Source organism: Rhineura floridana, chromosome 1 (assembly GCF_030035675.1).
Source record: "Rhineura floridana isolate rRhiFlo1 chromosome 1, rRhiFlo1.hap2, whole genome shotgun sequence".
Classification (NCBI taxonomy): Eukaryota; Metazoa; Chordata; class Lepidosauria; order Squamata; family Rhineuridae; genus Rhineura; species Rhineura floridana.
In genome coordinates this window covers 87,312,064-87,324,224 of record NC_084480.1, presented here as the reverse complement: position 1 = coordinate 87,324,224, position 12,161 = coordinate 87,312,064, and the positions used below count along the sequence as shown (strand labels likewise).

The following is a 12,161-nucleotide window of genomic DNA, read 5'->3' as shown; positions in this document are numbered from 1 at the left end:
ATCCCTCATACATTTGTGGACAATATGTTCAACTCAGACACTTGCAGAACTATACTGTTTGGCACAGAGCACAGTAATTGGCTTATTTTAGTTCCAGACAGCCAGATTTGCAATTTTATCAACCTCATGAAAATTATACAGATGAGGTAGGTATGTTGCGCTTCAAATCCAAAAGGTTACCTTTAAATATGAGTGGGGTGAGAAGGGGAAATGAGTTGGTACGATAGGGCCCCGCTTTACAGCGTTCCGTTTTCCGGCGTTCCACTGATGCGGCAGCTTTCAATTAGGGGAAATCCCCCTTTTAAAGCCGATTTTGTGCTTTTGCATCATTTTCGTGCGACATGACCCATTACAGTCAATGGGTTCCGCTTTACGGTGATTTCCGCTTTATGGCAGGGTCCTGGTCCCTAACCCGCTGTACAAGCGGGGCCCTACTGTACTTAAAACTGTCTTGATATATTGACTGAAAGAATCACACCAGAAAATGCAAGGCACAAGTTCTCTTTGGTCTTCTTTTTCCAATCTTAACATTTTTTGTCATCACATTTTTCAAAACTGACATGGGCTACAAGCTTATCTCATTTTTTAAAATATACTAAGATTTTAAAACTCACAAATGCATCCTCAAGGGCTCACTTTGAGCCAGCTCGCTCACCTCACGTTAGAAAGCACAAATATATATGCTTAAATGGTTTTAGACACAGCTGTTACTATGTGGAGGAAGCTATAAAAGGTGATCTCTTCCACTGTCCCAAATTCTGCAAGTGGACTCTTACAAATATTTTTTCAATGAAAGATATCACTTTACTCATCTTGTATGTATATTAAAGTACTTGTCCTAGCTTTACATGCAAATTATTGTTGAGGCAGATTTAGGTTTATTTTGCTCTCCTCAACAGAACCTTCAGGAATGCCATTCTGACTAAGAGTTCTTCTTTCTGAACTCCCATATTTATAAATGGCAGCCTTTGTAAGGAAATAGTTCAGTGAATGGAAAATCTTTTCTGAAAGGAAATCGCGAAGACTTATTCACAGGTGGCAAAATGGAACATTTATAATTCATGTTTCAGCAGAGTTTAATTCATTAGCAAACTGAAGTAGTAAGTTATTTAAAAAATGTGTTTCCCAACCTAAAGGAGACCCTAAATACTGTAAGCAATTTAGCTTTGTTTTTCTATTCAGCTGTCCTTTGCTCCAGTAGCAAAAAAACCCATCTGTTTCTCAGACTGCATTGATGCTATAGGCTTTAAATTTCACTGCCATGGTTTCCCCCTTGCAGGGTACTGAACATACTGTAGTTTTACTCAGAATTCTCCACTACATATACCCCAAAGGAGCCTGGAAATTGAGAGGCAGTCAGGAAGGGGGGACCTGTGTCTTTTAAACCAGTTCAAACTTGCAATGGTAGGAACGGATCTCTATTAAAGTACCTCCGCTATTCTTTCAGAAGAAGTCTCATCTTTATTATTTTTGAATTGTTCATTTATCTTAAGTCTTGCAGCTGGAGAAAGAGAGAGAAGTGGGGAGATTAATGTCTCTTCATTTTGTCATATGCAGTTTCTACTTTTGCAAACATGTAACAGATTATTTCAGTCACTGACCTGATTCCACAGTAGAATAACATACACAGATATTCAGAAAGTCATAATTCTATTACCAGAGCCATATTTGCATGCACTGGAATTGGGGTAAAAAGTAGCTCATTTCCCAACAAGCTAATATAAGATACTACGATCTTATGCTGCTCTTCACAGTGTATAGATTTAAATCTAGTTAGATTCCACTGCATGTTGCAATTCATGCAACTATAACCATTGTGCAGTTGAACATAAAACATCCTATAGAAGAAAGTATTAGAAATCAAAGTTGTCATGTTACTTAAATTCAAAACCTACTCAATTTAAATGAGTCTTTGAAGAATACATTGATTTAAGAAGAATATGCTGTTTTGGTTCTATCCCACACAGTTTTAAATAAATAAAAACTGTTAGCGACAAAGACTGTGTACAGTAGGGCCCCACTTATACGGCGGGTTAGGGACCAGGCCCCCGCTGTAAAGTGGAAATTGCCGTAAAGCAGAACCCATTGACTATAATGGGCCACGTTGCGCGAAAATGACACAAAATGCTGCAAAAGTGCAAAATCGGCTTTAAAACGGGGAATTCCCCTAATTGAAAGCCACCGCACCAGTGGAACGCCGGAAAACGGAATGCTGTAAAGCGGGGCCCTACTGTATCAAGTATCAGTTAGACATCACACAAATATAGAACAGTATGCTAAAATACTCCCTAGCTTAGTGCTAATTGCAGCTTAAATAAAAATGTTTAACACTTCCAACAAGATGCTCTTGTTAGGCAAGGCTTCAGAAGAACACAGTTCTGTATCTGTGAAAGAGTCACTAGCACTGCTTCATTATATGCTATACTGACATCATGCTATAGGAATAACATGGCCCTTAGATCATCTTGTTCCTAAGCTTAACTTTGGAGTAATGCTCCTGTATCTATTAACAGCATCATCCACATACAGTACAAATTAAGTAAAAAAGTTGCTAGGAAATATCCTTGAGTAACTACCTTGCAAAGGGGTGGAATGGGGCTACACGATTTAACCTTTTATGTGTCTGCTTAACATTGTATATTTATTTATTACATTTATATATCATCCTTCTTCCCAGAAGGAGCCCATATATATACCTCTGTTGCATTAATGTGGCATACAAAATAAAGAAGAGCATAATCAACTGAGTCGTTTTACAGAATACAGGGAAGAAGAAAGTCTTTTCAGTATTATAGGGTCTAGATCTAGGGCTTTGTAAGTTAAGAATAGCATCTTGAATTATATCTGTGCATCGCATTCAGAGCTTAAACACCAGTGTGATAAGCTGCTGACAATATATTCAGAAGGCAGGGCAGCAGTTTTTCTTCAAAACCTCCCCTTAGGACCCACATGCTGAAATGCATGCAAATGTTGTGTCAGAAGGGTTACTGAAGCCCATTTCACAATACAGTAATGATTTTCATTTTCCTATCAGCTTTACAGATTTTTTCAACTGCATGCCTGTTGTGATGCAGATGAGGTCTGAACACATCACAAGGTATTTATGACTGTCAGACACACCAACAATGATTGTCTCCCAACTAGAATGGCTTTTCATTACCAAGTACCAAGTACCAAGTTTCATTATCAAGGCCACTGCCTTTCTGGATAGTGCCGATGAAACAACTGATGACAAATGAAAGATCCTTGTTTTAGGGCTTACGCTTTTTTAAAATTAAAAACTTGTACAAGGAATTAGACATTCCTCTTTTTACTACTTATGTGCATCATTTGTGTAGGTGAAGAGGCCTAAGTTGCTCTATTACTATTGTAGCAATTTATATTCCTGTATATTTAAATTTATTTTATTCAAATAGGCTTCATTTGCACACTTGTGTTATTCCTACCATGTATCAGGTACATCTGTCATGTCTCAAATGGTTATCCTCAAGTCAGAAGGTAAGGAATATCCTGCTTTACCTCAAACTGGCACAAATGCCTTCAGGATCAGATACAGCTCATCAAAGAAGTCACCTCCTTACCAGTCTTGCATTTGTACTTGCCACTGGCAACAATAAACCACATACAGATGAGTGAGTGGGTTGTTTAGCAGGGATACAGCACTCAGTCCCTCCTCTGCACCCAGCACAGAAACCAAGGGGGCTGCCAGAGAATGAAAGCCCCTTCCTCCATTCCAAGCTTCTGCCACCCCCAAGCAGGGCTACGAAAAGTACCTTTTTGCAGGGTTATTTATAAATCTGTTAGTTATTCTGGCAAAGATGCCACAAACCCACCAAGAAAACAACTTCCAGAGGGGAAATCATGTTTGCCTGTTACAGTAAAGCCCACAAATGCTTATACCATAACAAACTGAAGTCAAGTCTTTAAGATGCCACAAGACAGCTGTTTTTAACAAGAAAGCAAAGTGGTGGGTTTTTTTTACCTTCTAGGGCTCTACAATCATTTTTGAAAACTTGTTGCCTTGTCCTCTGCAAAGATTTGAAAAGCTTCAAGACCTGTAAATGTAATAGAATTATTTTTTTACGTTCTATTAGCAGAAGAATTCTTATCCCGCTTGTACTCTGCAAAATGCAGTATCACAGATCTTTACCAAGTGAGGGGGAGGAAAACTAAAATAATAAAGTAATACCATTCACTTTTTCAAATATGCAAGGACAGTATTCGTGCTATGTTCAGCAACTCTTCAACAGAATGACCCTACTTACATGGCCCAATCGTATGCATGCTATAAGCCCCTCCCCACCTGCATTCAATGGGGCTTACGCCTACGTATGACTGTGTTGACGACTGGAGTCTTCAGCTAAAATCCTGCGCTCATTTACGCAGGAAAAAGAACAGCGGGACTTACTCAGAGGAAACATCCATAGGATCGTGCTTTAAATTTGTGTAACCTTGCGAACTGCCGCTTAAGAACATAAGAACATAAGAAGAGCCTGCTGGATCAGGCCAGTGGCCCATCTAGTCCAGCATCCTGTTCTCACAGTGGCCAACCAGGGGCCTGGGGGAAGCCCGCAAGCAGGACCCGAGTGTAAGAACACTCTCCCCTCCTGAGGCTTCCGGCAACTGGTTTTCAGAAGCATGCTGCCTCTGACTAGGGTGGCACAGCACAGCCATCACGGCTAGTAGCCATTGATAGCCCTGTCCTCCATGAATTTGTCTAATCTTCTTTTAAAGCCGTCCAAGCTGGTGGCCATTACTGCATCTTGTGGGAGCAAATTCCATAGTTTAACTATGCGCTGAGTAAAGAAGTACTTCCTTTTGTCTGTCCTGAATCTTCCAACATTCAGCTTCTTTGAATGTCCACGAGTTCTAGTATTATGAGAGAGGGAGAAGAACTTTTCTCTATCCACTTTCTCAATGCCATGCATAATTTTATACACTTCTATCATGTCTCCTCTGACCCGCCTTTTCTCTAAACTAAAAAGCCCCAAATGCTGCAACCTTTCCTCGTAAGGGAGTCGCTCCATCCCCTTGATCATTCTGGTTGCCCTCTTCTGAACCTTTTCCAACTCTAGAATATCCTTTTTGAGATGAGGTGACCAGAACTGTACACAGTATTCCAAATGCGGCCGCACCATAGATTTATACAACGGCATTATGATATCGGCTGTTTTATTTTCAATACCTTTCCTAATTATCGCTAGCATGGAATTTGCCTTTTTCTGGGTCGACATTTTCATCGTGCTGTCCACTACAACCCCGAGGTCTCTCGCCTGGTCGGTCACCGCCAGTTCAGACCCCATGAGCGTATATGTGAAATTCAGATTTTTTGCTCCAATATGCATAATTTTACACTTGTTTATATTGAATTGCATTTGCCATTTTTCTGCCCATTCACTCAGTTTGGAGAGGTCTTTTTGGAGCTCTTCGCAATCCCTTTTTGTTTTAACAACCCTGAACAATTTTGTGTCGTCAGCAAACTTGGCCACTTCACTGCTCACTCCTAATTCTAGGTCATTAATGAACAAGTTGAAAAGTACAGGTCCCAATACCGATCCTTGAGGGACTCCACTTTCTACAGCCCTCCATTGGGAGAACTGTCCGTTTATTCCTACTCTCTGCTTTCTGCTTCTTAACCAATTTCTTTCATTTGACCACAGCAAATAAAGGGGATCCTTACCTGAGAGTAAATCCCACTGAACTCGGTAGGTATATCGGACCCCAGGCCCAACTGTGTACATACTGTTTTCAATACAACCCATCTCAATAGGGGCAATGCAACTGGATAAAACAACATATGCCTACTCATCCTCTAAGGGTAGCCCTGCTGCTCCTGCTACCACCCATTACAAACACCATACCTTTCCCTCTAACCCAGCGAACACACCGCACACATTTACCTCCCGGTTTCTCATCGCAACAGTAACTCCCCTTGAAACAAGCAGAATAGCATGAAAACGTCGAGGCCACGCCCACTATTACACGCCACCGCTTCCCCATGAGCCAATAGGAACTCTACCCTTGTGGACGACAGTAAATGAGCGATCTCCTCTCCTAAGGAGTATACAGCACGCCGCAGTAGAGTCGTATGTCTCGAGAGCCATAGAGCTAGAAACATGAAGATAGACACAGCTGACTGGTTCACTGTTTCAAGTAACTTTGCTTGAGGGACTTGTCGGTCTATAAACATAAGAAAGTTGTAGAGCGACTGACGCTTCCTTTGACTAAAGAAAGCATAGAGACTTACGGCGTTAAAAAAAAATTGGTTTATATACAAGTGGAATATAAATATAAGCAAGCAGCATTACACTCCTACTAGACCTAGTAGGATCACATCCCCAGAAAGAGGAGCATAGTTATGTGTCCTACGTTAGAGAAGATAGTCGTCTATTTTAAGGAGTCTTCTGTCTGAAGGGTTTTCTGACCCTGGACCTAGACCAAGGTAAAAAAGATAAAGAACGCAAGAAGAGAGAGCAAAGGCCTTGACATTGCCCATCAACAGCACCATCACCTGGAGGGGGCGGTGCACCCATTCACCCCACCTACAGAGCTGAACACTATAAAGCTGAATGGCCAGGTCTCTTTCGCTAGTTGCAAAATCTGAGCGGGAGGGAGGTTTTCATAGGGACTATGGGGTGAGGGGAAATAGGTTAAACGCTGCTTTCCCCTTCGCTGTGGTGTCACTTTTGATTGGGATGCCTGAATGTTGTAGTTTAGACAAGAAAATGATGTAAAACCAATTCTTTTTAAAAAGGGAAGGGTTAAAGACGTAGAGTATAAAGGGACGGATGAATAGGCAACAGAAAAGGAAATGGCTACAGCAGTTAATATAGGCCAAAATAGTTTAGGAGCAACACCGCTATTTTTTACTGCAACTACTTGTGTTCTTATCCCCTCTCCCTTTATACAAAGACCGAAACATACAAGTTCCGTTTTATTATCGCCGCGCTTGCTCAGCTTGATTGGCACTCGTTAGAAAACGGCGAGAAAGGCGGGAAGAAATTGAGGGACAGGACTGCGTGCCAATAAAGTGCTTCGTTGTAGCAGTGAGACGCGACAGGAGTCTAACCGAGTGATTCGTTAGCTTCGTAAGCCTGTTATTGGCTGAGCGGGAACAGGGGTAGGACCGGGAGGAAGAACGCGCGCCGGCCTAGGAGGGCGTGAAGCAGTCGGAGCGATGGCTGACGAGATCAGCAAAGCGCAGGTGGCCCAGCCGGGCGGGGATACCATCTTTAGCAAAATCATCCGCAAAGAAATCCCGGCAAAGATCATCTTCGAGGACGAGAAGGTGGGGAAGGCTGACCCCAGTTGTGCGGGAAGTGGCGCAATGACAGCACGCCAAAGGTCTATCCAGGGACCTTTCCTCTTCCAGATGATTCGGGCTACAGCTCTCATCAGCCCCAGGTAGCATAGCCAATAGTGGGGGGTGATGCGAGCTGTAGTTCAACCTCTGGAGAGGCCCAGGTTAGGGAAGGCTGGTTGGCTGTTCTCCCAGTCGTAGCTGGCCAGATGTCTCTGGGAAGTTCTAACGAAGGTGTTAAAGGCATTGGCTCTCCTGCGTTGTTTCCTTCCTACCGCTCTTTGCCTCTGCGCTTGCAGTTTCTAATTAACTACCATGACTAATCTTTAAGAGACAAACTCAAGTAGGAAAAGGCTCGCCCACCCGCCTCCTTTCCTTTTAAAAAGCCCTTTGGGGGCATTACTTGTACTTCTTTTCTCTTTCCGCCCACTCCGGCCCAGAAATGAGAAAGAAGGACGCGCTGCCAAACTCTGCTATGGGTAGGGTTGCCAGTGTCAAATTATGCTTTATATGTGAGTAAAATGTAATTTAGTAGTTGTGTGAACTAACTTTTCAAACCAATGATTACATGACAACAGTAAACCACAAACCATGTAGCACTAGTAATACATAGCAATTAAGTAACTGGAAGAAATGGCTCATCCATATTAATGAAAATTATTTTTTATGCAACTGTACCATAAGTAAAGAACTTTTACTGAAGTGTGTAGTATGTCTGGCAGAGGCAAAATATCAAGTTATAGGCTGTGTTTAAGTAGAAAGTTTATTCTAGAATGCTTATTTGGAGTGTCCTTTAGCCTCCACTAATTAATCTGCATTCTCCTCACACTGAAAGGATTTTACTGAGCTAGACAAATGAAAAGGATTTTCCTTTTAACCATGGGAAGTTATGGAGGCTGGATTAACTTGCTGTACTAATGAGAATTACTATCTGTCTGCCAGCTGTAAGAGTAATAAATAACAGTGTGAAAAATCTAGAAACCGGATCTCAATATAGCCTGTAGTATTTCTGGAGACCAAGTGCTTATGTCATCATTTATGATGCTAAGTCTGTTCTAAGCAAAGCTTGCAATTTCTTTATGGGCTCCAACTGTTTTTTCCAGCAACCTATACTGAAATATCTGTGCAATCCTTTACATATCTACTTGGAAATAAGTTTCTCTGAATTGGGGGGGGTGGAGTCATTCCCTTAATCATAAACAATGATTTATTATTTATTTATTTATTTAGTATATTTGTATGCCACTTTTCATCACCAGGTGACCTCAAAGCGGCTTCCATAGCATGATGTCTGCATGCAGCCTTTGTGTAGAAATGAGAAGGTCACTATTCTCTTTCATGATTTCCTTTTAAGAATGAGATGGTGGTAATTCTTGAACCTGCCCTCTCTTAAAGGAAATATCTAGCTGCAGAATTTGGGTCTGTTGTAAGGCAGATAGATTTTTAAATCAAGGTGATCAAAATCATGGAAATCACGTAACAGTCCAATTCTGTGTGTGTTTCCAATGGGAGAGAAAGGATATTTTAAAGAAAAACCTGGCAAAACTGATAGATTACAAGAATATTCCCCTGATTGCACTTCTCCCCTTCTAGCGCAAGACTGAGAGGGGTTAGGATGGGCATTTTAATTGCCTTTCTGTCCCCGGCTCTAGGATTGCATTTATACTTTTGAGATGCAATCCTGTGTGGGTACCGAGAGTGGGTATCATTCCTGAAAGCACACATAAAAGTGTTCCAAAATTTCTTATAAATGTCAAATGGTACAATTTTGAATGCTAAGTTATTTAGCCAAAATTTCAATTTCATTGTCTTTTTTTAAAAAACCCAGATTTCCATGGCCTCAGCATTTTTTGTATCTCTAGCCTGTACAATAACACAATTTTGCTTGAATTGATAACCATGTTTCAAAATAAAAAAGTTACTGCCTTAGGAAGAGAGTCCAGCCTCCCATAATGAGCTCTAGGGAGCACTTTAAACATAGCTTTCCTGTACATAGCTTCTAGTACTGGAGTAATCAAGATTGGTTGAAAAATTTATTATATATTCTTTTAAAAGAAGTGTCTTAAGACATTTATTTCCCCCTTCTCTTCTGCCATCCCCCCCTGCCACAGTGCCTTGCGTTCCATGACATTTCCCCACAAGCACCAACGCATTTCTTAGTGGTCCCCAAGAAGCCTATCGCTCAGTTATCTCAAGTGCAAGATTCTGATGAAACTGTAAGTATTGCCTAAAGGCTTTTACCTTGGGCTTTTGGGCTTTTCAATAAAGCCAAGAATAAATTCTGTTTATATAAGCTTTGCAAACAAATCCTAAAACAATTTTCTACTAGATCAAACTTTGAAGGTTATCTTTCTAGCTGTAGGCAAGATCTATATGAGTCCTAGTTTGAGCATTGCTTAAAAAGTGGTAAATTGACCGGAAGTGAATTGACATTTGATGAGAATCCACATTAGCTGTGAGGAAAACTGAATATCTGAAACTTTCCTGATTGAATTTTTCTGCTTTGGCTACTCTATAAAGGCTGTGTGTTTACTTCTTTTCTTTTCTTTTTCAGCTTCTCGGACACTTAATTATTGTGGGCAAGAAATGTGCAGCTGAATTAGGCTTGACTAGGGGATACCGAATGGTGGTGAATGAAGGGCCAGATGGTGGTCAGTCTGTCTACCATGTACATCTTCATGTTCTTGGTGGCCGCCAGTTAGCTTGGCCTCCAGGTTAAGAAGGTGCAGAAGAAAGAATATTGCCCCCAAACAATATATTGAACGTAGTGAACAACTGTTTCAAAATCCAGTCAGGATCAGTAACTTCAGTTACTTCGCTTTCTTGTGGAGTACAATAAAAGTTTGTGCAACAATTGTCCAATAAAGTTGCAAGTATGTTGACTCATCTTTTTGTGTTCTTTCACATTATCCAGTGCAGCCTATCCCAACTTTGTGACCTCCAAAAGTTTTGGACCATTGGCCATGTTCATGGGGGCTGATGTAGTCCAAATCTTTATCTGAAGGGTGCAAGATTTGGGAAGGCTGATCTAGTGGTTTCATCACTGAACTCCAATATATTAATTCTCTGCCTTTCTTTCATAAAATTCATGGTGGCATAAACAGGATTCTTGGGTTGTCTCCCATGCAGGTACTGACTAGATCTATGCCTGCATAAAAGGTAAAGGTGTCCCCGCACTTATAGTGCGAGTCATTTCTGACTCTTAGGGTGATGTCTTGCGACATTTACAAGGCAGACCGTATATATGGGGTGGGTTTGCCAGTTCCTTCCCTGGCCTTTCTTTACCCCCCAGCGTATGCCGGGTACTCATTTTACCGACCACGGATGGATGGAAGGCTGAGTGGACCTCAACCCCTTTTACCGGAGATTCGACTTCCTCCTTCCATTGGAATTGAACTCCGGCTGTGAGCAGAGCTTTGGCTGCGTTACCGCCGCTTACCACTCTGCGCCACTCTGTGTCTGCATAGTTTTAGCAAAATTGCTGTACTTTCAATCTATAGCATTACTGCAGCTGAAGCCCTTTAGCATTTTCCTTTTTTCTGTTTTATGTGCTATCATGTCTTTCCTCACAACAGCCTTATGAAATGAGTAATTACTATTTTGCAGAAGAGTTACTAAGTCTGAGAGGCAGTGTCTTGTTCCAGGCCATTCACTGAATGCAGTGGGCAGGGATTTCATTTCCGCCCCTAAATTGGAGCTGCAGGCTTTCCTGAAGCCTCCATGGCATCATTGGTTTTTGAATCTGTGTGAGTTCCTTCAGTACAGGATTCTTTTTTCCTGGCTCAAGGAAAATTTCCCATTTGCCCACAGCTAAGGAAAATGCTGCTGAATATTACTTTGGTTATCAGTTGGGATTGTGGGGAGTCATATAGAAAGGGTCCAGGAAAATCTGGCCATATAACCCTCAAGTGCCTTACTGACCTACCAAGCAGCTGGGAAAGTAATTTAGTCCTATTCATTTTAATTGCATGGACTATTAGCAAATAGGAACTAGAGGGATCTGATAGGTTTGATTGGATGGAAAAGTATTTTGTTTACTGATTGCTTCTACCCTAATGACACGGGGGTGCATTTGCATGCCATGGTGAGCAATGGTTAATCGTTTACTGTGAATGTGGAAAGCACTCTTGCTTTGCCCGCTCCACTAGCAAGTGGGAGTAATGAACCGCAATCCCTGGTGTAGTGTTACATCCAAATTATTTATTCTGTTTTGCTCCAAACAAATTATGTTTTGAAGTCAAGGTTTGTTCTTGGCTTGCCAACTGACCAGGCAGGCTGATGGAAAATGCTTTGTTCTCTCCCCATACCGCTAAACTGTAGAGGTGATGGCCATAATCAACTTGTGGCTGAAATTTAAGTTATACCCTATTGCAGACGGAATGGGAGAGGCTGAGACTTGGGCAGTAGTAGTTTACTCAGATTCACTTGGGGAAGTCATGGCTGAAATACACTGGTCTTCAGGACCCCCAAATTCATAGCTCAAAGGATGGGCTTTTTGTTTTAATTTTCTGTTTGAGGCCTTAAATAGTACAAAGTTTCCTGGACTGTACAACCCTAGACTGCATTATTTATTAACTGCATAAATGCATTATTACTATTAATTGTTAGTAATGTTCAGGGCAGTGTATAAATAAGATAAAAACCTGTCTGTCTCCAAAAGGTCTTATAACCTAGCTTATGAAATTGTTCATGCTCTTTCTGTACTGAAAAATGTACAGATGAAGGTGAAGAAAGCATAGAAATATCTTCATTGTTCCTGGTTCTGTTGCAGCTTCTCATTTTTATTGAGGTTTACTGGTAGGGTAAAATGTATACAACTGTCCTGTGTGTTGGGGTGTGTGTAACTGCAACCCTTGTTGTT

General features: G+C 41.3%; 2 protein-coding genes across 7 annotated transcripts in view; one reads left to right on the top strand and one right to left on the bottom strand.

Moving 5' to 3' along the window:
- Window positions 1–6,238, bottom strand: part of LYRM7 (LYR motif containing 7) — a 42,449-nt gene extending 36,211 nt beyond the window's left edge. For 2 of the 6 annotated variants that reach the window (XM_061625527.1, XM_061625537.1), the window contains exons 1-3: window positions 6,020–6,237; window positions 3,983–4,055; window positions 1,431–1,501 (exon numbers count right to left, since the gene is read on the bottom strand). In XM_061625527.1, the coding sequence (XP_061481511.1) occupies window positions 1,431–1,501; window positions 3,983–4,055; window positions 6,020–6,190 (315 nt within the window). In that variant the 5' untranslated portion in view covers window positions 6,191–6,237. The other 4 variants (XM_061625547.1, XM_061625564.1, XM_061625575.1 and 1 more) reach the window with 4 other exon arrangements.
- A 366-nt stretch (window positions 6,239–6,604) lies between these two features.
- HINT1 (histidine triad nucleotide binding protein 1) lies at window positions 6,605–10,186 on the top strand. The gene is made up of 3 exons (XM_061625589.1): window positions 6,605–7,288; window positions 9,412–9,516; window positions 9,855–10,186. The coding sequence occupies exons 1-3, from the start codon at window positions 7,178–7,180 to the stop codon at window positions 10,017–10,019; spliced, it is 381 nt and encodes a 126-aa protein (XP_061481573.1). The 5' UTR covers window positions 6,605–7,177; the 3' UTR covers window positions 10,020–10,186.
- The last annotated feature ends 1,975 nt before the right edge of the window (window positions 10,187–12,161 follow it).